Source organism: Oncorhynchus nerka, linkage group LG4 (assembly GCF_034236695.1).
Source record: "Oncorhynchus nerka isolate Pitt River linkage group LG4, Oner_Uvic_2.0, whole genome shotgun sequence".
Taxonomy (NCBI): Eukaryota; Metazoa; Chordata; class Actinopteri; order Salmoniformes; family Salmonidae; genus Oncorhynchus; species Oncorhynchus nerka.
In genome coordinates, this window is record NC_088399.1 from 89,317,929 (window position 1) to 89,343,701 (window position 25,773).

At 44.9% G+C, this 25,773-nt stretch overlaps 1 protein-coding gene across 1 annotated transcript in view; it reads right to left on the reverse strand.

The window, feature by feature from the left end:
* LOC115128828 (CUB and sushi domain-containing protein 3-like) overlaps positions 1-25,773 on the reverse strand; it is a 997,580-nt gene that overhangs the window by 807,648 nt on the left and 164,159 nt on the right. The window contains exon 3 of the mRNA XM_065018010.1: positions 13,208-13,320. Within this exon, the coding sequence (XP_064874082.1) occupies positions 13,208-13,320 (113 nt within the window). The remainder of the gene's footprint in view (positions 1-13,207; positions 13,321-25,773) is intronic.

Sequence of the window (25,773 nt, forward strand, 5' to 3'; positions counted from 1 at the left end):
ATTTGTGTTATAAGCAGCATCAGGAGGACATTTTCTTTTTTTGTTCTTTTGTCATCCTTGGTCATTTTTCTACCTTTTACCAGCAATGTCAATTGGAACCTGGCTAATACTAGAAACCATTATTTATTTTACCGCTCATCAACAAGATCCTGTGTGACAAACCTGGACGTTATCTTTGTCAGTAGCCTACAATAATTTTTTTGAACTCCAAGAAATTATACTGCATATCGTGCCTTTTAAAGGAACGTGTTGGAACTGAACCTGTAAAGCGTTTAAAAGAAGTGAACCTTTTAGAATGTTGAGACATTGTTTGAAGCCACTACAAAAAGTTGTATTTAATTACAGGGTAAATTGGAGGAGACCCTTAGCTGTCAATCAAACCAAACCCAAGGATGATAGGCAGTTGGTTTGAGGGAGGGAGCAGGGAGAGATGGTTTCAGCATAACCTGGGTTTCAAATGCTTTTGCTGCAATCTGACATTGCAGATAGGGCTCAATCAAATGGTCAAAGTTATTTGAAAATAAAGATATTGTCACGTCTGCTCCCGCTCTTCCCCCCCTGGCACTTGAGGGCGCCTTGGTGCCCAGCATTACGCACTCCTACCACCATCATTACAGACACCTGCTTTCCCCTGTCACGCACATCAGCGATTATTGGACTCACCTGGACTCAATCACCTCTGTCATTACCTCCCCTATATCTGTCTGTTCCCCGCTTCAGCATTGATTGTCATACGTACTTGTATACCCGTGCACTGACACTGTTCCTGTCTTGTTCCATGTCTGTTCTGAATAAATGTTTGACTCTCCATACCTGCTTCTCTACTCCAGCGTCGGTCCTTCCACATATACTGTTTGAACTCAGGTCTACATGGTATTCTATGATAAAGTTTGCCGTCTTAGGTCACTGGGACGCCTAAGCCTGCATAGGGGGAAATTAATACCAGTTTCCCTCTCCCACGGACGTGAATTAATAAGAGACAGCACTGTCGTTAGTCAGGATGTTGAGGATTACACACAAACAGGACATTAGAACATTGATAGGAAAGGTCATTTTAACACAAGCATCACTGTGACATCCTGAAGGCTTTGGCGGCGGCATGAAGGAACCTGATTAAAGCGGATGTGTTCATAAAGCAGCGCCAAGCTAATTACGCTACATTTTAAAAAAAAGGTCTATTTTCCGCCACTTTTAGAAGACAGGCTTGCTGATGGGAGAGAAAGAGCAGAGAGATTACTTTTTTGAAGCACCTTTGGCAGCGATTACAGCCTCAAGTCTTCTTGGGTAGGGAGCTACAAGCTTGGCACACCTGTATTTGGGGAGTTTCTCCCATTCTTATACCTTATATAAACAGGTGTGTGCCTTTCCGAATCATGTCCAATACATTTCATTTATCACAGGTGGACTCCAATCAAGTTGTAGAAACATCTCAAGGACGATCATTGGAAACAGGATGTACCTGAGCTCAATATCTCAAGTCTCATTGCAAAGGGTCTAAATACTTATGAATTTATGTTTTTTAATGTGCAAACATGTATAAAAACCTGTTTTTGCTTTGTCATCATGGGGTGAAAACAATTATTTCATCCATTTTAGAATCCGACTGTAATGTAACAAAAAGTGGGTAAAGGGAAACGGTCTGGATACTATACGAATAAACTGTAAGTATAAGTATTCACACCCCTGAGTCAATACTTGTTAGAATCCCCTTTGGCAGAGATTACAGCTGTGAGTCTTTCTGGGTATGTTTCTACAAGCTTTGCACACCTGGATTGAACAATGTTTGTACATTATTGTTATTCAAGCTCTATCAAGTTGGTTGTTGATTATTTCTACATCTTCAAGTCTCGCCATAGATTTTCAAGACAATTTAAGTCAAAACTGTAACTAGGCTATTCAGGAACATTCAATGTTGTCTTGGAAATTAACTCCAGGGTATATTTGGCCTTGTGTTTTAGGTTATTGTCCGGCTGAAAGGTGAATTTGTCTACCAGTATCTGTTGGAATGCAGACTGAACCAGGTTTTCCTCTAGGATTTTGCCTGTGCTTAACTCAAGTTTGTTTCTTTTTATCCTAAAAAATTCCCTAGTCCTTGCCGATGACCTGCAACCCCTAACATGATGCAGCCAACACCTTGGCTTGAAAATATGAAGAGTGGTACTCAGTGACGTGTTGTGTTTGGATTTGCCCAAAACATAACAGTTTGTATTCAGGACATAGTTTATTTCTATTGCAGTTTTACTTTAGTGCCTAGAAGGAAGTATGCAGATACTGTACATGGTTCCTTCTTTTCACTCTATCAATTAGGTTAGTAATTGAGGAGTAACTACAATGTTGTTGATCCAGCCTCAGTTTTCTCCTATCACAGCTATTGAACTGTTTTAAAGACAGCATTGGCCTCCTGGTGAATTCCCGAGTGAGTCCACACAACTTAATATGTGACTTGTTTAAGCACATTTTTAGCCCTGGACTTATTTTGGCTAGCCATAACAAAGAGGTTGAATTCTTATTTATTCAAGACATTTCAGCTTTTCATTTTTAATTCATTTGTAAAAAAAATTTTTTTTAAAAAGATGTCTAAAAACACAATTTCACTTTGCCATTATGGGGTATTGTGTGTAGGCCAGTGACATTACATCTCAATTTAATCCATTTTTACATTTAGGGTGTAGTACAATAAAATGTGGGAAAAGTTGTGTGAATACTCTCTGAAGGTACTGTAGACATTGTAGGTACATTCTGAATCATTGTGGAGTTATTCTGCCTCGCTATATGCAGTGATTGACTTCATTTCCTGTTTCCATTCTCATTCGTGTCCAAAGTTGATTTCCTGTGTGTTTAATGTCTGAGCACAAACTACACAAGAGAGATAGAATATGTAATGCTTTAAATGAGAAAACAATCTTGACGGTTAGAAACTAAACACTTCATTCTGCAACTGGGATTCCTAGTAAATAACAAGATTGTCAACTGAGAATATGCACCTGTCTATAGTCCAACCAATGGGCTACAATTGATTGGACTTTAAGCATTCTAACATCCAGAATGTAATGTGTAAAACCACATCAAGAGGTTAATTATAGGTGTTTTACACTGTGTTCTCATCAGACAGGGAAGTCACATTCATCCATAGAATGTAATGTAAACCCACATCAAGAGGTCAATTATAGGTGTTTACACTGTGTTGTCATCAGACAGGGAAGTCACATTCATCCATAGAATATAATGTAAACCCACATCAAGAGGTTAATTATAGGTGTTTTACACTGTGTTCTCATCAGACAGGGAAGTCACATTCATCCATAGAATGTAATGTAAACCCACATCAAGAGGTTAATTATAGGTGTTTTACACTGTGTTCTCATCAAACAGGGAAGTCACATTCATCCATAGAATGTAATGTAAAACCACATCAGAGGTCGGATAGGTTTCCATTAGGGATTCACTCTCCAGTGTAACATCCACATGTTAAGTGCATGTTCTTCTAGCTAGCACATTATTGATGGAAATACTGTAAAGATTGGAATCCATGATATCATGAGACTTACATGATGATGATGATGATGATGATGATGATGATGATGATGGTGATGATGAATGTGAGGATGATGATGAAGGTGCTGACACTGCTGATGTGGCTGCTGCTGCTGCTGATGAAGATGATGGTGATGATGAATGTGAGGATGATGATGAAGGTGCTGACTAATGCTGCTGCTGATGTTGATGATGATGATGATGATGATGATGATGATAGTAATGATGGTGGTGGTGATGGTGATGAACGTGAGGATGATGAAGGTGCTGACTAATGCTGCTGCTGATGTTGATGATGATGATGATGATGATGATGATGATGATAGTAATGATGGTGGTGGTGATGGTGATGAACGTGAGGATGATGATGATGATGATGATAGTAATGATGGTGGTGGTGATGGTGATGATGATGATGATGATGATGATGATAGTAATGATGGTGGTGGTGATGGTGATGAACGTGAGGATGATGATGAAGGTGCTGACTAATGCTGCTGCTGATGTTGATGATGATGATGATGATGATGATGATGATGATGATGATAGTAATGATGGTGGTGGTGATGGTGATGAACGTGAGGATGTAGACAAAGGTGTTGACACTGCTGCTGCTACTGCTGATGGTGACGATGGTGATGAAGTTGATGACAACTCTACTGATAAAGACAAGTATTATATTAATATTCATGATATCGAGGACAGAGCGTCCTAAATATGGCAACCGCCACAGTCGCTACCTTGCTTTCTAATTTCCGCACATCATCAGCAATGTTCTCATCTCAGCATACTGTAAAAGTGCCTTCGTCTGCCCACTAAATCATTTAAATCAAAGGCATCCGCAGACACTTACCTTGATGCTGAACACTAGACTAAAGTCCCTCATATAGACGGGTTGGCTGACAACGTCACTAAAATGACGCGTGTGCATCGCTGGGTCAGATAGCTTGCAACAGTTACTTGTTTCAGGTCACTTTATGTTGTTCTTGTCACCATGTCTTGTTTTGACTGGTTTCATGACAACGCTAATATGGCAAACATTTCACTAGCTAGCTAACAACTTTAACAATGTATTTTTTTTGCCTTTATTTAACTAGGCAAGTCAGTCAAGAACAAATTCTTATTTTCAATGACGGCCTAGGAACAGTGGGTTAACTGCCTGTTCAGGGACAGAATGACAGATTTGTACCTTGTCAGCTCGGGGATTTGAACTTGCAACCTTCCGGTAACTAGTCCAACGCTCTAACCACTAGGCTACTCTGCCACCCCATTTGAGAAACAACAAGTGCAAATGTATTTGTTTTCAATAAACATTGGAGACTAAATATAGTTGACATGATATCAACAATCTTCTAAGCCAACCCCATCTGTTTTGCCCCCTAGTTATGCACACTTCGGTCTTACTAACCAACCCGTCTATACAATAATTCATGTATGATGACCTTCTATTCAGGAAAGTAACTAATGCATATGAATGTACTCGTCCGACCTGGTTCGTATAGAATAAAGTCTATTATTTGTAAAAATGATATGGTTCTCAAGGTCTGTGGGGTTACAAGAGTGTGAGAAATGCTTTTCACAGGCGCAAATAAGACATTATAAACACAGCACATACAATGAAGATTTAGGTTAAAAATAAGGTATTATCAACACCATACACTAATTACATAACTCTGTAATAATCACAACACTCCTTAAATCAAGACCTACACATGAGACCTAACATTATCCAACACAATCCTGATTCCCTACTCACTGGCAGCGCCAACCTTCTACATAACTGCATACAAAGCATGCAGAGGCAGGTTGTACAGACAGGATATACCGACAGGCTGTACAGACAGGCTGTACAGGCAGGGTGTACAGACAGGCTGTACAGACAGGCAGGCTATACAGGCAGGCTATACAGACAGGCTGTACAGACATGCTATACAGACATGCTATACAGACAGGCTATACAGACAGGCTGTACAGGCAGGCTGTACAGACAGGCTATACAGACAGGCTATACAGGAAGGCTATACAGACAGGCTATACAGGAAGGCTATACAGACAGTCTGTACAGACAGGCTGTACAGACAGGCAGGCTATACAGACAGGCTATACAGACAGGCAGGCTATACAGACAGGCTATACAGACAGGCTATACAGACAGGCTATACAGGAAGGCTATACAGACAGGCTATACAGACAGGCTATACAGACAGGCTATACAGACAGGCTGTAAAGACAGGCTATACAGACAGGCAGGCTATACAGACAGGCTATACAGACAGGCTATACAGGAAGGCTATACAGACAGGCTATACAGACAGGCTATACAGACAGGCTATACAGACAGGCTATACAATGCCGAATCTACAGGCATCAAATGCTCCAGTCGATCCCAGCAGGTTGTCTTCCCCTGTGTTTGTGTGTGTGTGTGTTTGTGCGTGTGCATGTGCATGTGTGTGTGCGTGTACATGTGCATGCATTATTCTGTATATGCCTGTGTGTCTGCACACACAGTATGTGTATGTGAGGAAGAGAAAGCAGTGTTTCCTGAAGCAGCTGGAGGAGCTGAACTGTGTGCCAGCGCCCCCCTCCCCTAGATGGGTGTAACTACAGGAGAGCTATACACAGGCAGGAAGGCCTAGGGGAGGACAAGAGGAGGTGGTTGAGGTGGAGGTGGAGGTAGTGGTGGTGGTGGTGGAGATGGTGGTGGTGGTAGTGGTTGTGGAGGTGGTGGTGGTGGAGTTAGTGGTGGTGGATGTGGTGGTGGTAGTGGTTGTGAAGGTAGTGGTTGTGGAGGTGGTGGTGGTGGAGTTAGTGGTGGTGGATGTGGTGGTGGTAGTGGTTGTGGAGGTGGAGGTAGTGGTGGTGGTGGAGGTGATGGTCAAGGTAGTGGTGGTGGAGGTGGTAGAAGTGGTGGAGGTTATGAGGTGGAGGTGGTAGAAGTGGTTAAGGTGGAGGTGGAGGTGGTTGAGGTGGAGGTGGAGGTAGTGGTGGTGGTGGTGGAGGTGGTGAAGATAGTGGTTGTGGAGGTGGTGGTGGTGGAGTTAGTGGTGGTGGAGGTAGTGGTTGTGGAGGTGATGGATGTGGAGGTAGTGGTGGTGGAGGTGGTAGAAGTGGTGGAGGTTGTTGAGGTGGAGGTGGTAGAAGTGGTGGAGGTTGTTGAGTTGGTGTGGGAGGTGGTGGAGGTGGAGGTGGTGGTGGTGGTGGAGGTGGTGGTGGAGGTGGTGGTGGAGGTGGAGGTAGTGGTAGTGGTGGTGGTGGAGAGCATGGGGCAGGGAGTTTACTTAGTTTGTGTGTGTCTGTCTGTCTATGTGTGTATGTGTGTATGTGTGTGTGTGTGTGTGTGTGTGTGTGTGTGTGTGTGTGTGTGTGTGTGTGTGTGTGTGTGTGAGGAGGGTGCCAGGGAAGTGAATGCGTGGGCAGCATGAGGATTATACAATACACTTCATCAATACAGTCCTGGCAGCATAGGTGCTAGTTCGTTATGAGGAGAGAGAGAGAGAGAGAGAGAGAGAGAGAGAGAGAGAGAGAGAATAAGACCATCTGAACCCATGCCAAGTAGGCTGTGTAGCTATGCAGTTTTCAATGTCTACTTAGACATTAAATACCTTCTTACTGTCTTGTCTCAGTGGGTGGTGGTTACAATGAAAAACAAAGAAAACGTTGTCAGTTTTTCCCCCCTAGAGTTTATCGGTGTGCATGATTGAATCCATGCTGCATGCCTCTAAATGGATCAGAAGCTATTACAGTATTTTAACAGGAAAAGACAGTCACACACAGGATGTCTAAAGGAATAAACAAACCATTACATAGCATGATGGTTAACAAGTCATTATCATTAGAATGCCAGGGTCAGGGTCTAATTGGCCGTGTCAAACCCCACATCAAGAAAGCTGTACAGTATGTAAACACAGCCTTTGTGTGTTTGTGGGGAGGGGGGCTTTGAGCAGATCTAATTGTCCTTATTATACAGTAGCACTCTAACTCTATAATGAAACCCTGGTACAGCTGTGGAAATGATAACATCCTTCCCATCTCTCAGAAGCCGTGGTGGCTTACACAATTTAAAAGGCAGTGAATCCATTACATTTTGGAGAGATAATTGAACGAGACCGACTGTCTTGCTTCTGTCCTGATATGCTTGATGCATATTTGTATAACCCTGAAATTTCACTGGGTATCAAGGCCGTGCGTGGAGGAGGCAAATGGTGGACTGGCGGACGGACAGGCTGGCGGGTAGGTGGTGGATGAATAGGCCTGGGGGCCCAGAATGATGGACTGGCAGATGGACAGGCTGGCGGGTAGGTGATGAATAGGCCTGGGGGCCCAGAATGGTGGACTGGCGGATGGACAGGCTGGCGGGTAGGTGGTGGATGAATAGGCCTGGGGGCCCAGAATGATGGACTGGCGGACGGACAGGCTGGTGGGTAGGTGGTAGATGAATAGGCCTGGGGGCCCAGAATGATGGACTGGCGGACGGACAGGCTGGCAGGTAGGTGGTGGATGAATAGGCCTGGGGGCCCAGAATGATGGACTGGCAGACGGACAGGCTGGCGGGTAGGTGGTGGTGGATGAATAGGCCTGGGGGCCCAGAATGGTGGACTGGCGGACGGACAGGCTGGCGGGTAGATGGTGGTGGATGAATAGGCCTGGGGGCCCAGAATGGTGGACTGGCGGACGGACAGGCTGGCGGGTAGGTGGTGGTGGATGAATAGGCCTGGGGGCCCAGAATGGTGGACTGGCGGACGGACAGGCTGGCGGGTAGGTGGTGGATGAATAGGCCTGGGGGCCCAGAATGGTGGACTGGCGGACGGACAGGCTGGCGGGTAGGTGGTGGATGAATAGGCCTGGGGGCCCAGAATGGTGGACTGGCGGACGGACAGGCTGGCGGGTAGGTGGTGGATGAATAGGCCTGGGGGCCCAGAATGGTGGACTGGCAGATGGACAGGCTGGCGGGTAGGTGGTGGTGGATGAATAGGCCTGGAGGCCCAGAATGGTGGACTGGCGGACGGACAGGCTGGCGGGTAGGTGGTGGTGGATGAATAGGCCTGGGGGCCCAGAATGGTGGATTGGCGGACGGACAGGCTGGCGGGTAGGTGGTGGTGGATGAATAGGCCTGGGGGCCCAGAATGGTGGACTGGCGGACGGACAGGCTGGCGGGTAGGTGGTGGATGAATAGGCCTGGGGGCCCAGAATAAATACACGGAGCAAAAATATAAATACAATATGCAACATTTTCAAAGGTTTTACTGAGTTACAGTTCATATAAGGAAATCATTCAATTTAGGCCCTAATCTATGGATTTCACATGACTGGGAATACAGTTATACATCTGTTGGCCACAGCTTTAAAAAGGCGTGGATCGGAAAACCAGTCAGTATCTGATGTGACCACTATTTGCCTCCTGCAGCACAACACATCTCCTTCACATAGAGTTGATCAGGCTGTTGATTATAGCTTGTGGAATGTTGTCCCCCACCTCTTCAGTGCTTGTGCGAAGTTACTGGATATTGGCGGGAACTGGAACACGCTGTTGTACACATCGATCGAAAACATCCCAAACACGCTCAATGGGTGACATGTTGAGTTTATTGAGTTTATTTTTACAGGGACAGTGCACATTAATCAACGTTTCAGCCAGCCGGCTAATTTTCAACCGCAGTCCCTGTCTGGTGAGTATGCAGGCTATGGAAGAACTGGGACATGTTCAGCTTCCAGGAATTGTGCACATATTCTTGTGACATGGGACCGTGCATTATCATGCTGAAACTTGATGTGATGGCGGCGGATGAATGGCACAACAATGGGCCTCAGGATCTCGTCACTGTATCTCTGTGCATTTCAAATGGTCATCGATAAAATGCAATCGTGTTTGTTGTCCGAAGCTTATGCCTGCCCATACCATTACCCCATCGCCACCATGGGGCACTCTGTTCACAACGTTGACATCAGCAAACCGCTCGCCCAATACGACACCAACTGCCACCTGGCCAGTACCGTTGAAACCAGGATTCATCCGGGAAGAGCAGTTCTCCAGTGTACCAGTGGCCATCGAAGGTGAGCATTTGATCAATGAAGTTGGATACGACACCAAACTGCTGTCAGGTCAAGACCCTGGTGAGGACGACGAGCAAGCGGAAGAGCTTCCCTGAGGAGGTTCCTGACAGGTTGTGCAGAAATTATTTGGTTGTGCAAACCCACAATTTCATCAGCTGTCCAGGTGGCTGGTCGCAGACAATCCCGCAGGTGAAGAAGCCGAATGTGGCGATCCTGGGTTGGTGTGGTTACTCGTGATTGTGAGGCCGGTTGGACGTACTGCCAAATTCTCTAAAACGATATTGAAGGTGGCTTAAGGTAGATTTATGAACATTAAATTATCGGGTAACAGCTCTGGTGGACGTTCCTGCAGTCAGCATTCCAATTGCACACTCCCTTAAAACTTGAAACATGTGTGGCATTGTGTTGTGTGACAAAACTGCACATTTCAGAGTGGCTTTTATTGTCCCCAGCACAAGGTGTATCTGTGTAATGATCATGCTTTTTAATCAGCTTCTTGAAATGCCACACCTGTCAAGTGGATGGATTATCTTGGCAAAGGAGAAATGCAAACAAATGTATGCACACAATTTAAGAGGAATAAGCTTTTGTGCGTTTCTGTTGAGTTTAAATGGGGAAGTCAAAGCTGAGCAAAGAGATGTATTCAATCCACTAACACTAAACATGTGCTTATTTTTTGTATTTGAGCAATGTTTTTTTCGAGGTGTGGATAACGCCATCTTGAATTGCCACAGTAAGGACTGAAACGTATGCGTTATTGGTAGGAGCAAAGAGAGTACAGTACGATAAGGTTTAGAAACTCTGTGGTAGGAGCAACGACAGTACAGTACGGTAGGTTTAGAAACTCTGTGGTAGGGTTGAGTAAATTGTAAGTGTTGGCATGGAAACTGAAAGTGCTACCACCAGGTGGTGTCTTGTCTCTATTGGACCTGAATGGGTTTTCGCAACTTTGACAGATCTGTCATTGAGATCAGGACAACAATATTAAGGTAAGGAACTGTATACAATACATTTTTATGTTGGTAATTATAATATGTACTAGTTGATTTAGCTCTTGTCTTGTCTTTTTGATGTAAATACTTTCATTGATAACTGTACAAAATAAAATGCTCATATTGACAATTTGAAGAGCATTTGTCATTAGGTATAGGCTAGACCAGAGATGGGGGTGCAGTGATCATGAAGGGCTGCAGTGGCTTGTGGGTCTGCGTAGCCACACACGCAGTCAGAGCCCTAGACTGTTGAGGGTTTTCTCCCCAGATGTGGCGTAAAGAAAATGTTACTATGGGGCGTAAAGAAAATATTGCAGTTTGAAAGGAAGTTTGCTGCAATTTTACACATTTTTCCATAATAGGGTGGAGAGAAATGTTTGCAGTTTTTAATATGACATCTGAGTGAGAGTGACACAGGCTAATTGAGTGACTGTCAGTGATTGATATAACCACAGAAAATATTCTGAGGCAAAACCAAACGTATAAATTGCACCTGGTTTATTCTACTATTGAGACCCGGACTGAGTTCCGAAACAAAATCTGTAAAATTTTGCCAGTTCGTTTAGCTAGGTCTAGCCCAGGGATAGGCAACTGGAGGGTGGTAGAGGAGAGGGGGTGGTAGAGGTGAGGAGGGTGGTAGGTGGTAGAGGTGAGGAGGGTGGTGGGTGGTAGAGGTGAGGAGGGTGGTGGGTGGTAGAGGTGAGGAGGGTGGAGGGTGGTAGAGGTGAGGAGGGTGGTGGATGGTAGAGGTGAGGAGGGTGGTGGGTGGTAGAGGTGAGGAGGGTGGAGGGTGGTAGAGGTGAGGAGGGTGGTGGGTGGTAGAGGTGAGGAGGGTGGTAGAGGTGAGGAGGGTCGTGGGTGGCAGAGGTGAGGAGGGTGGTAGAGGTGAGGAGGGTGGTAGAGGTGAGGAGGGTGGTGGATGGTAGAGGTGAGGAGGGTGGAGGGTGGTAGAGGTGAGGAGGGTGGTGGATGGTAGAGGTGAGGAGGGTGGTAGGTGTCTGTCTAGTCCAGAATGTACGTATAGTCCACTATGTCTGTCTAGTCCAGAATGTCTGTCTAGTCCACTATGTCTGTCTAGTCCAGAATGTCTGTCTAGTCCACTATGTCTGTCTAGTCCAGTATGTCTATCTAGTCCAGTATTGTCTGTCTAGTCCAGAATGTCTGTCTAGTCCACTATGTCTGTCTAGTCCAGAATGTCTGTATAGTCCAGTTTGTCTGTCTAGTCCAGTATGTCTGGCTAGTCCACTATGTCTGTCTAGTCCAGAATGTACGTATAGTCCACTATGTCTGTCTAGTCCAGAATGTCTGTCTAGTCCACTATGTCTGTCTAGTCCAGAATGTCTGTCTAGTCCACTATGTCTGTCTAGTCCAGTATGTCTATCTAGTCCAGTATGTCTCTCTAGTCCAGAATGCCTGTATAGTTTGTCTATCTAGTCCAGTATGTCTTTCTAGTCCAGTATGTCTGTCTAGTCCAGTATGTCTGTCTAGTCCAGTATGTCTGTCTAGTCCAGTATGTCTCTCTAGTCCAGTATGTCTGTCTAGTCCAGTATGTCTGTCTAGTCCAGTATGTCTGTCTAGTCCAGTATGTCTCTCTAGTCCAGTATGTCTGTCTAGTCCAGTATGTCTGTCTAGTCCAGTTTGTCTATCTAGTCCCGTATGTCTGTCTAGTCCAGTATGTCTCTCTAGTCCAGTATGTCTATCTAGTCCAGTATGTCTGTCTAGTCCAGTATGTCTGTCTAGTCCAGTATGTCTCTCTAGTCCAGTATGTCTGTCTAGTCCAGTATGTCTGTCTAGTCCAGTATGTCTCTCTAGTCCAGTATGTCTGTCTAGTCCAGTATGTCTCTCTAGTCCAGTATGTCTCTCTAGTCCAGTATGTCTGTCTAGTCCAGTATGTCTCTCTAGTCCAGTATGTCTGTCTAGTCCAGTATGTCTGTCTAGTCCAGTATGTCTCTCTAGTCCAGTATGTCTGTCTAGTCCAGTATGTCTGTCTAGTCCAGTATGTCTGTCTAGTCCAGTATGTCTCTCTAGTCCAGTATGTCTGTCTAGTCCAGTATGTCTGTCTAGTCCAGTATGTCTCTCTAGTCCAGTATGTCTGTCTAGTCCAGTATGTCTGTCTAGTCCAGTATGTCTCTCTAGTCCAGTATGTCTCTCTAGTCCAGTATGTCTGTCTAGTCCAGTATGTCTGTCTAGTCCAGTATGTCTCTCTAGTCCAGTATGTCTCTCTAGTCCAGGATGTCTCTCTAGTCCAATATGTCTGTCTAGTCCAGTATGTCTGTCTAGTCCAGTATGTCTGTCTAGTCCAGTATGTCTCTCTAGTCCAGTATGTCTGTCTAGTCCAGTATGTCTGTCTAGTCCAGTAGGACCATTACAGTGTCTGGTTTTGATAACTTTTGGTTTGATGTGGACTGATGAGGACCTTATAGAGAACAGCTGGTCTAACAGTGGGATCTCACACAGACAGTTTAACCCATATTTATAAAACACTCTGACAGATCAGAACAAAGTATCAGAACCACCAGCTGGATCAGAAGCCGTCCCATCCAACAGGAGTCTCTCTGCTGTTCATTTTCTGAGCGAATACAAGAGATAAACAGCAGAAACAATGAGAGGCAATAGGAGAAGAGACTTACCTTCATAGTATAATTTAAAGCCGTGGGCGCTCACAGCAAAGTCACTGGTAAGACGCAGGGAGAAGACGGACCCCGTGCTCGTGACTGGTGGAGGGATCGAGAATCCTGTTAACCTATAAGGAAAAGGAGACATCATGCAATACACCAATCAGAATGATCTGGAGACACTATTAACTAAATAGCACACAGACACCAGTGAGAACGACCAATAAGACACTATGAACCAATAACATACCCCAATCAGAATTATCTGAAGATGTACATAGACAACCAGTAGCAGCCTGGCAAGTCTAACCAACCAGTCAGCCCAATGTTGTCATTCAGCTAAAATTGCACAGTGGCGTTACAGTGTGATCTCTGGAGCCAGGAGTAGAGCACAGAGTAGTTGTGAATGTATCAACGTCATGTGGAGGGAGAACATATTGATTCTACGGTCTCATTTCAAAGTAAAGATCGTTATAACATTTCAAATGTACATAAGCTCAGGCTTATTTATGGGCTACACTAGCTCTGCTTGGTAGGCTATTAACATTTCGTTGGCTGGAGTTTGTTTCAATAAAGTCATACTGTGAAGACAGGTGGGGAAAATATACACATCAATAGAGACCATACAGATGTACTGTAGGATCTTAATTTGAGCCAGTTTGCAGAAATAATCCTGCAGCAACAGAACATGTGAATTATTATGTGGATAAAAAATGTACGGACATTTTTGTAGGAGTTGATACAAGGGCAAATCAAGTCAAAAATTTCAAAGTGGAAATGACAGACTTCAGAAGCCTTTTCAGAAGCCAAATAGACTACAAGTTTAAAATGTCCTACATTGCAGGAAAGTTTTCCTGCAACAGGGTGATCAAATTCCGATCCTGCATCTGTATGCAGGCTATACCATGGGTTAAAACTAAGATATGATACATTCTAGATCAGCAAAGGAAGCAGATAGCTGACAGCAATAGCAAAGACTAGTGGTGATACGCTCTCTCAATAGAGTGAAAACAACACTTTATATGCATTAGACATGAAATTGCATCGGAGGGTAAATCACTGAACCAGAAAAAAGTAGTCCACATTTAGCACTTTCTGAGATTGCGTGTCAATAGGATCATTGAAAGTCAGGCACAATGTACAGTATGTACCATAAACCTCCAAACCTGATATGGGTTGACTTTTGCCCCACAGGCCTCCAGAAGCCCACTGCTACCATTAGCAATGCTTCTCCTTAAAGCTCTATTCAAATCCACATGACTATGTGTCAGAAGGTGCCGCGTGGTTCTGCTTGATAAAGATGGGTGTTAGCCATGCCATGTAGAGCACACACAGTCTTAGTATGTGTGTACGAGCCATGTAGAGCACACACAGTCTTAGTATGTGTGGAAGAGCCATATAGAGCACACACAGTCTTAGTATGTGTGTACGAGCCATGTAGAGCACACACAGTCTTAGTATGTGTGTACGAGCCATGTAGAGCACACACAGTCTTAGTATGTGTGTACGAGCCATGTAGGAATTGCACCCACGGCCCCTGGCATGCACATGCAGTGAACTCCAAAAGGAGAACTCCAGAACATTGGATTTGAAATGGTACAATGACTGTGAGGTTAAAGTGCAGACTGTCACATTTAATTTGAGGGTATTTTCATCCATATCTGGTGAACCGTTAAAAAAAATTACAGCTCGAGTTAAAGCTGACAGTCTGCACTTTAACCTCATAGTCATTGTACCATTTCAAATCCAAAGTGCTGGAGTACAGAGCCAAAACAAACAATGTGTCACTGTCCCAGTACTGTTGGATCTCACTGCATAAATGTATGTACTCACTAAACTGTAACTTAAGCTGCATTGGATAAAAGCCTCTGTTAAGTGGCGTATCAAAGTAGGTGTCTCCGGAAAAAATGTGCTTAGTTCAAAAGCCATTTTGATAAGGTACTAGAACTGGCACGATGCAAGTAGCAGTGAAAACCCACTGCCAACCGGTCTTCATGTTAATCTCACAGGGAGAAACTACCAGATCAATATAAAAAAAGTTCTGAATAATTAAACACTGAATAATAACAGAGGAGTGTGTGTACTTCAAATTGCGTCATGCGTACAGAGATCCTATTGGCTATGCTAATAAAGTAGAATAGTGAGTGAAATATTTATAAAAGCTTTTGCATAACCGCCCCAGGAGATCACAGAGGATCCCTTTAATATGATTCACCTTTCAACTTGTCGCCTTCAAAGAACTTGAGTGAGAAGAGAGTAAGTACCTTCTATTCTGCACATACTGTCTTCAACAAACAATTAATCTCTCCCGCTCCCCCTCTTCCCTCTTTCTCCCTCCTATTTCTCTCTCTCTGTCTCTCTGTCTCTCTGTCTCGCTCTCTCTCTCCTCTCTCTCTCTCTCTCTCTTTCTCTCTCTCTCTCTGTCTCTCTGTCTCTATCTCTCTCTCTCTCTCTCTCTCCCCTCTCTATCTCTCTCTCTCTCTCTCTCCTCTCTCTCTCTCTCTCTCTTTCTCTCTCTCTCTCTCTCTCTGTCTCTCTGTCTCTATCTCTCTCTCTCTCTCTCTCTCCCCTCTCTATCTCTCTCTCTCTCTCTCTCTCTCTCTCTCTCTTTCTCTCCACCCACCATTGGCTCACAATTGGATAACTAGCCACAGATTTTTACAATGTGATGCATTTTAACATACACGTCACATGGGATGACGCTGGAGAGACCAAGCAGGTACGGGGAAATAACACATTTAATAAAGAACGGACATGGAACGAGTCAGGAACAGCGTCAGCAAACTAATAATGCAGACAAACATCAATCAATGCAGCAGTGGGAACAGAGCAGGGAACTGACAAATATAGGGGAGGTAATAAACAGATGATAAGTGAGTCCAGGTGAGTCCAATAACGTTGATGCGCGTGACGAGGAAAGGCAGGTGTGCGTAAAAGATGATAGGAGTGAGTGATGCAGGGCAGCCTGGCGCCCTCTAGCTCCTGAGGGGAGGGGGGGGGGGGGCGTGACAATACAAACAGTGTTATTTGCCAATTTCTTTGATCATTTGATGGCCACAGGTTCATTACAAATATGTTTTTTTCACTTTTATTATCTGACAGTATAATCTCAGTAAGACTCCCAAGCATAGAGCCAGTAACATACTGTATAATCTCAGTAAGACTACCAAACATAGAGCCAGTAACATACTGTAGAATCTCAATAAGACTACCAAGCATAGAGCCAGTAACATACTGTAGAATCTCAATAAGACTACCAAGCATAGAGCCAGTAACATACTGTAGAATCTCAATAAGACTACCAAGCATAGAGCCAGTAACATACTGTAGAATCTCAATAAGACTACCAAGCATAGAGCCAGTAACATACTGTAGAATCTCAGTAAGACTACCAAGCATAGACACAGTAACATACTGTAGAATCTCAATAAGACTACCAAGCATAGACACAGTAACATACTGTAGAATATCAATAAGACTACCAAGCATAGACACAGTAATATACTGTAGAATCTCAGTAAGACTACCAAGCATAGAGCCAGTAATATACTGTAGAATCTCAATAAGACTACCAAGCATAGAGCCAGTAACATACTGTAGAATCTCAATAAGACTACCAAGCATAGAGCCAGTAACATACTGTAGAATCTCAGTAAGACTACCAAGCATAGACACAGTAACATACTGTAGAATCTCAATAAGACTACCAAGCATAGACACAGTAATATACTGTAGAATCTCAAAAAAGTCTACCAAGCATAGAGCCAGTAACATACTGTAGAATCTCAATAAGACTACCAAGCATAGAGCCAGTAACATACTGTAGAATCTCAGTAAGACTACCAAGCATAGACACAGTAACATACTGTAGAATCTCAATAAGACTACCAAGCATAGACACAGTAACATACTGTAGAATCTCAATAAGACTACCAAGCATAGACACAGTAATATACTGTAGAATCTCAATAAGACTACCAAGCATAGAGCCAGTAACATACTGTAGAATCTCAGTAAAACTACCAAGCATAGACACAGTAATATACTGTAGAATCTCAGTAAGACTACCAAGCATAGACACAGTAACATACTGTAGAATCTCAATAAGACTACCAAGCATAGACACAGTAACATACTGTAGAATCTCAATAAGACTACCAAGCATAGAGCCAGTAACATTCTGTAGAATATCAATAAGACTACCAAGCATAGACACAGTAATATACTGTAGAATCTCAGTAAGACTACCAAGCATAGAGCCAGTAACATACTGTATAATCTCAGTAAGACTACCAAGCATAGACACAGTAATATACTGTAGAATCTCAATAAGACTACCAAGCATAGACACAGTAATATACTGTAGAATCTCAATAAGACTACCAAGCATAGAGCCAGTAACATACTGTAGAATCTCAGTAAGACTACCAAGCATAGAGCCAGTAACATACTGTAGAATCTCAGTAAGACTACCAAGAATAGAGACAGCAACATATTGTGCTTAAGTGTGACAGATTATCCTCTATATTTGAACAAAAATACCAATCCAAGTGAGTTGTGAGGGTGGAGTAATAACCCAACACCTTGATTATGTCTGCTTTAAGTGCAATATCTTCAAAAAGCGTTTGAGGGACAACAATTCCTCACAACGGATTAATTACTGTCATTATCTTTGTAAAGCAGGGGAAAAGAGAGGGATTTGTGAGACTGGGTGGTACACATTCACTCAGCTACTGTCTTAATGAGGTTTCTGCTGCCTTCACACAAGCTTCTTAACCCTAGGGAGCTTCCCAACCCTAGGAGGCTTCCCACCACTGTGTCTAACACAGATACAGACACAGACACACAGACACACACACACACACACACACAGACACACACACACACACATGCCTGCACAAAGTAAAATAGAATCGCGCCGACAGAGAGGGCTGCTGTGCTTCTAGCTCTCAGGAAACTGCAGTATTTTGTTTTCTTATGTGTTATTTCTTACATTATTAGCCCAGAAATGGTTTTCTGTTATTACATACAGCAGGGAAGAACTATTGAATATCAGAGCGGCAGTAACTCTAGCACTACCAGCGTTACATTTACATTACATTTAAGTCATTTAGCAGACGCTCTTATCCAGAGCGACTTACAAATTGGTGCATTCACCTTATGACATCCAGTGGAACAGCCACTTTACAATAGTGCATCTAAATCTATTAAGGGGGGTGAGAGGGATTACTTTATCCTATCCTAGGTATTCCTTAAAGAGGTGGGGTTTCAGGTGTCTCCGGAAGGTGGTGATTGACTCCGCTGTCCTGGCGTCGTGAGGGAGTTTGTTCCACCATTGGGGGGCCAGAGCAGCGAACAGTTTTGACTGGGCTGAGCGGGAACTGTACTTCCTCAGTGGTAGGGAGGCGAGCAGGCCAGAGGTGGATGAACGCAGGGCCCTTGTTTGGGTGTAGGGCCTGATCAGAGCCTGGAGGTACTGAGGTGCCGTTCCCCTCACAGCTCCGTAGGCAAGCACCATGGTCTTGTAGCGGATGCGAGCTTCAACTGGAAGCCAGTGGAGAGAGCGGAGGAGCGGGGTGACGTGAGAGAACTTGGGAAGGTTGAACACCAGACGGGCTGCGGCGTTCTGGATGAGTTGTAGGGTTTAATGGCACAGGCAGGGAGCCCAGCCAACAGCGAGTTGCAGTAATCCAGACGGGAGATGACAAGTGCCTGGATTAGGACCTGCGCCGCTTCCTGTGTGAAGCAGGGTCGTACTCTGCGGATGTTGTAGAGCATGAACCTACAGGAACGGGCCACCGCCTTGATGTTAGTTGAGAACGACAGGGTGTTGTCCAGGATCACGCCAAGGTTCTTAGCGCTCTGGGAGGAGGACACAATGGAGTTGTCAACCGTGATGGCGAGATCATGGAACGGGCAGTCCTTCCCCGGGAGGAAGAGCAGCTCCGTCTTGCCGAGGTTCAGCTTGAGGTGGTGATCCGTCATCCACACTGATATGTCTGCCAGACATGCAGAGATGCGATTCGCCACCTGGTCATCAGAAGGGGGAAAGGAGAAGATTAATTGTGTGTCGTCTGCATAGCAATGATAGGAGAGACCATGTGAGGTTATGACAGAGCCAAGTGACTTGGTGTATAGCGAGAATAGGAGAGGACCTAGAACAGATCCCTGGGGGACACCAGTGGTGAGAGCACGTGGTGAGGAGACGGATTCTCGCCACGCCACCTGGTAGGAGCGACCTGTCAGGTAGGACGCAATCCAAGCGTGGGCCGCGCCGGAGATGCCCAACTCGGAGAGGGTGGAGAGGAGGATCTGATGGTTCACAGTATCGAAGGCAGCCGATAGGTCTAGAAGGATGAGAGCAGAGGAGAGAGAGTTAGCTTTAGCAGTGCGGAGCGCCTCCGTGATACAGAGAAGAGCAGTCTCAGTTGAATGACTAGTCTTGAAACCTGACTGATTTGGATCAAGAAGGTCATTCTGAGAGAGATAGCGGGAGAGCTGGCCAAGGACGGCACGTTCAAGAGTTTTGGAGAGAAAAGAAAGAAGGGATACTGGTCTGTAGTTGTTGACATCGGAGGGATCGAGTGTAGGTTTTTCAGAAGGGGTGCAACTCTCGCTCTCTTGAAGACGGAAGGGACGTAGCCAGCGGTCAGGGATGAGTTGATGAGCGAGGTGAGGTAAGGAGAAGGTCTCCGGAAATGGTCTGGAGAAGAGAGGAGGGGATAGGGTCAAGCGGGCAGGTTGTTGGGCGGCCGGCCGTCACAAGACGCGAGATTTCATCTGGAGAGAGAGGGAGAAAGAGGTCAGAGCACAGGGTAGGGCAGTGTGAGCAGAACCAGCGGTGTCGTTTGACTTAGCAAACGAGGATCGGATGTCGTCGACCTTCTTTTCAAAATGGTTGACGAAGTCATCTGCAGAGAGGGAGGAGGGGGGGAGGGGGAGGAGGATTCAGGAGGGAGGAGAAGGTGGCAAAGAGCTTCCTAGGGTTAGAGGCAGATGCTTGGAATTTAGAGTGGTAGAAAGTGGCTTTAGCAGCAGAGGCAGAAGAGGAAAATGTAGAGAGGAGGGAGTGAAAGGATGCCAGGTCCGCAGGGAGGCGAGTTTTCCTCCATTTCCGCTCGGCTGCCCGGAGCCCTGTTGTTACGACAAGGAATACGACTTTCCTGAATCGGATCCTTTGTTCGTACACCCCAGGGCAATTGAACTGATTCCAGAGGCCGGAGGAGAGGTACTCGGAGTGGTCTTCTAGTCTGACTTAGGAGGCATGCATACCACCCACCGCTTCCAAGTATACTACTCGCTAATTTTCAGTTACTGGATAATAAAGTTGACAAGCTCAGGGCGAGAATTTCTTTCCAGAGAGACATCAGGGATTGTAACATACCCTGTTTCACATGGCTCTCTGGGGATATACTGTCTGAGTCCGTCCAGCCAGTTGGGTTCTCAGTTCATTGCGCAGACAGGAATAAATATATCTCTGGAAGAAGAAGGGCGGGGTTGTATTTTTCATGATTAACGACTCATGGTGTGATTCTGATAACATACAGGAACTTAAGTCCTTTTCAACCTCAGGAGGTTGAAGAAATGTGGCTTGGCACCAAAAACCCTCACAAGCATCCTGTTGGGCTGTATCACCGCCTGGCAAACTATCTGCACTCCAAGACACCTGCAGCACCCGATGTCACAGGAAGGCCAAAAAAATCATCAAGGACAACAACCACCCAAGCCACTGCCTGTTCACCCAGCTATCATCTAGAAGGTGAGGTCAGTACAGGTGCATCAAAGCTGGGACAGAGAGCCTGAAAAACAGCTTCTATCTCAAGGACATCAGACTGTTAAGTACTGTTAAAAAGCTATCACTAGCACATTAGAGGCTGCTGTCCTACAGTGGCTCCTCCTTTAAAAGTTGCGTCATACTGCATTCTGTGGCAAGTCATTTAATTGTCAGACAGTTTTTCTGTTAATGCGAGTCAGTGCTAGTTTAACCACTAGAGGGCATCTTTGAGAAGCATTCAATATTCTTCCATATTGCAGGCACGCGGGAGACTGTGGTTCAATTCCCTGACCGGGAGGAAGGATTAGGCTGTCCTTGTAAATACGAATTTGTTCTTAACTTATTCCATATGTGTTACTTTATAGATGTGATGTCTTCACTATTATTCTATTATTCTGTAGAAAATAGGAAAAATATAGAAAAATCCTGGAAGGAGTAGGTGTGTCCAAACTTTGACTGGTACTTGCTTAATTAACTTGATTTATATTATGGTGTGTCTATTCCATAAAAAACTAAAAACCCTCTGGGTTTCTGTTAGGATGGAACGTAAAATATGGCGCTGTACAATGTGACGGTCGGCAGTACAGTACTGGGCTATTTAGCTAAAGAATCCCTGTGTCTTGCGGACGGGAGTATGAGGTTCAATCTCCCGATGGGGAGGAAGGAGTGGGTTGCCCTTGTAAATAAGAATTTGATTTCAACTGATTTCATAGTTGTGATGTCTTCACTATTATTCTACAATGTATAAATTAGTAAAAATAAAGAAAAAACCTGGAATGAGTAGGTGTGTCAATAAAACCTTGGGACCCAAGTGCATAATGAGTGCTCTATCTCCCCCTTGTGGTTGTCCGGAGCAATGACGCCGTGACCCTGGGTACCTCTAAGTCCCACGGTGTAAGCTCACAACTTTTGAAGGAGGAACCACTGTACATACATAGACTCGGAATCACTGGCCACTTTAATAATGGAACACAAGTCACTTTTAAATTGTTTACATGTTTTGCATCACTCATCTCATAAATACTGTATTCTATAATATTCAGCAGTATCTTAGTCTATGCCACTCTGACAAATATTCGCCCAAATATTTATATATTCTTAATTCCATTCCTTTACTTCAGATTTATATGTATTGTTGTGAAATTGTTAGATAATACTGCACTGTTAGTGCTAGAAACACAAGCATTTCGCTGTGTGTATGTGACAAATAAAATTAGATTTTGAAGCAGGCACACATCCATACTTGCACACAAATGCACGTACACACACACACACACACACACACACACACACACACACACGCACACACACGCACACACGCACACGCGCACACGCACACACGCACACACGCACACACGCACACAGGTACGCACGCACAGGCTAAAACTCACACACGCACACAGGTAAGCACGCACAGGCTAAAACTCACACACACACACATACTGTACATCATATGATATGGTTAGCCAATATGTTAAACAGCTATCCATGCGATGTGGGACCTGCCATGCGTCTGAAATGTAGTCAGCCTGGAACATAGACTTTCACAAGGCTTTGATGTTTACAGCCTACAGCATTCAAGAGCCATTACAAATCAAGTCAAATACAACGACCTGCAACCTACTCAAAATACTATTACATTTCCTTGGCCAGGCTTACAGTACACAGATCAACGACCATTATGACAATTACATAAAAGGACATTAACTAGCACTGTATAGCTGGCTGTATAATGTGGAAAAGAGCAGGGTACACAACAGGACTAATCACTGTTGTTCTGGGATATACAGTACAGTTGCATGTTTATTGGTACACTGTGTTGTCAGGGATCCAGGGACCGTTTGTGGTTTACATCTGCTTGGGTGGAGACACACATGACAACGCCTGCTTGCACGCACGCACACACACACACACACACACACACACACACACACACACACACACACACACACACACACACACACACACACACACACACACACACACAGCTTCCTCCACTGAGAGTTTGCCTGCGTATCCCCTTGGTCATGGATGCCTTTTTTAACTGCTATGCGAGTTATAACGAGTACAACTCCCCTACGGGCCTTCAGCGCCCATCAGACAGAACCATACTGCTCATATCGCTCTCTTCCTAGTGGAGCTATCAAAGATTCAAGTTGGATAGACAGGGAGCCTTGGCAGGGTACATGAGACCTTAACCTGTTCAACCTATGGGGGCGCTATGTCATTATTGGATAAAAAGACGTGCCCGTTTTAAGCGCAATATTTTGTCACGAAAAGATGCTCGACTATGCATGGAATTGACAGCCTTGGAAAGACAAAACTCTGACGTCTCCAAAACTGCAAAGATATTATCTGTGAGTGCCCCAGAACTAATGCAACAGGCGAAACCAAGATGAAGTTTCATACAGGAAATGCCCCAGATTCTGAAGGCGCTGTGTTCCAATGTCTCCTTATATGGCTGTGAATGCGCCAGGAATGAGCCTGCGATTTCTGTCTATTCCCCGAGGTGTCTGCAGCATTGTGACGTGTTTGTAGGCATATCATTGGAAGATTGACCATAAGAGACTACATTTACCTGGTGTCCCGCCCGGTGTCCTGTGTGCGTAATCTGTAGGTCCATGCGCGTTCCATTTCTTCAGAAGAGAAAGTAAAATGCCACGATGGATTTTATCGTCGATAGATATGTGAAAAACACCTTGAGGATTGATTCTAAACATCGGTTTGCCATGTTTCTGTCGATATTATGGAGTTAATTTGGAAAAAAGTTCGCGTTTTAATGACTTAATATATATATTTTTTTTTTCCCTCCCCAAATGTGATGAACAAAACGGAGCGATTAGTCGACACAAATAATATTTTTTGTAAAAACGGAACATTTGCTATCTAACAGAGTCTCCTCATTGAAAACATCTGAAGTTCTTCATTTTTGGGGAAAATGTTGCATGGTGAAAGAGAGACATAATACGATGCTAGGCTATCAATACTGTTACACAAATGCTTGTTTAGCTATGGTTCAAAAGCATATTTTGAAAATCTGAGATGACAGTGTTAACAAAAGGCTAAGCTTGAGAGCAAATAGATTAATTTCATTTCATTTGCGATTTTCATGAATAGTTAACGTTGTGTTATGCTAATGAGCTTGCGGATAGTTTTACACAATCCTGGATACAGGTTTTTTTTCGTAGCTAAACGTGACGCCTAAAACGGAGCGATTTGTCCTAAACAAATAATCTTTCAGGAAAAACTGAAAATTTGCTATCTGAGAGTCTCCTCATTGAAAACATCTGAAGTTCTTCAAAGGTAAATTATTTTATTTGAATGCTTTTCTGGTTTTTGTGGAAAATGTTGCATGCTGAATGCTAACACTAAATGCTACGTTAGCCATCAATACTGTTACACAAATGCTTGTTTTGCAATGGTTGAGAAGCATATTTTGAAAATCTGAGATGACAGTGTTGTTAACAAAAGGCTAAGCTTGAGAGCAAATAGATTAATTTCATTTCATTTGCGATTTTCATGAATAGTTAACGTTGCGTTATGGTAATGAGCTTGAGGCTGTATTCACGATCCCGGATCCGGGATGGCTCGACGCAAGAAGTTAATCACAATTACCCATAAGCTCAAGATGCATTCTCATATTTAAAAGCCACCTTGCTGACACGCCATAATAACACCTGTATAGAGATGGGTTTCCAACAGTAGGCTTCAGAATATTCACATTAATAAGAAGAAAATCACATTTTAACACGCTGAGGACAAGGGATCCTGTGACCATGAAACGATAAAACACACCATTACAACAACACTCATAGTTCTAATGCTGTGATATTCACCATATGCACCCCTCCCTTTAATCTGGTCATTCCACAAATGTACTCACTCGCTCACTGACTCATACTCCAGTCTATTTTCATGATCACTATTGTCTCCCTCTCTCCGTCCCTCCCTCCGTCCCTCCGTCCCTCCCTCCGTCCCTCCCTCCGTCCCTCCGTCCCACCCTCCCTCCGTCCGTCCCTCCGTCCCTCCCTCCGTCCCTCCGTCCCTCCCTCCGTCCCTCCCTCCCTCCGTCCGTCCCTCCGTCCGTCCCTCCGTCCCTCCCTCCGTCCCTCCCTCCGTCCCTCCGTCCCTCCCTCCGTCCCTCCCTCCCTCCCTCCGTCCGTCCCACCGTCCCTCCCTCCCTCCCTCCGTCCCTCCGTCCCTCCGTCCCTCCCTCCGTCCCTCCCTCCCTCCCTCCGTCCGTCCCTCCGTCCCTCCCTCCGTCCGTCCCTCCCTCCGTCCCTCCCTCCGTCCCTCCCTCCGTCCCTCCCTCCCTCCCACCGTCCGTCCCTCCCTCCGTCCCTCCCTCCCTCCCTCCCTCCCTCCGTCCCTCCCTCCGTCCCCGTCCCTCCCTCCGTCCCTCCCTCCCTCCCTCCGTCCCTCCCTCCGTCCCTCCGTCGTCTCAACCCTTCAATGAAAGTACCTTTCTCACACAAACAGAGGAGGAATAATAACACTCCATGTTAAACAGTGTGTGGCATGCTGGCAGCTACTACTTACCATTGCAGGTCTGCTCACTGTACCATTTTGTGATGAATGCTCACATTCTCCTCAATACACTGGATAGCGACACAGAGAGTAGTAGGGCTGTCACTAGTGCTTAAGGTTTCCGGAGGGGAGATAGACTGGAAGATCAGCCAGACTATTCAGATCATCCACTCCCCTCTATCAGTTTCAGGCAGATTGTCAGAGACAGAACCGGCTGCAGAGTAGCTGAAATTACATTACGCACTGAGTAAGCAGAAGTTTTTTAAACTTATTTACACTT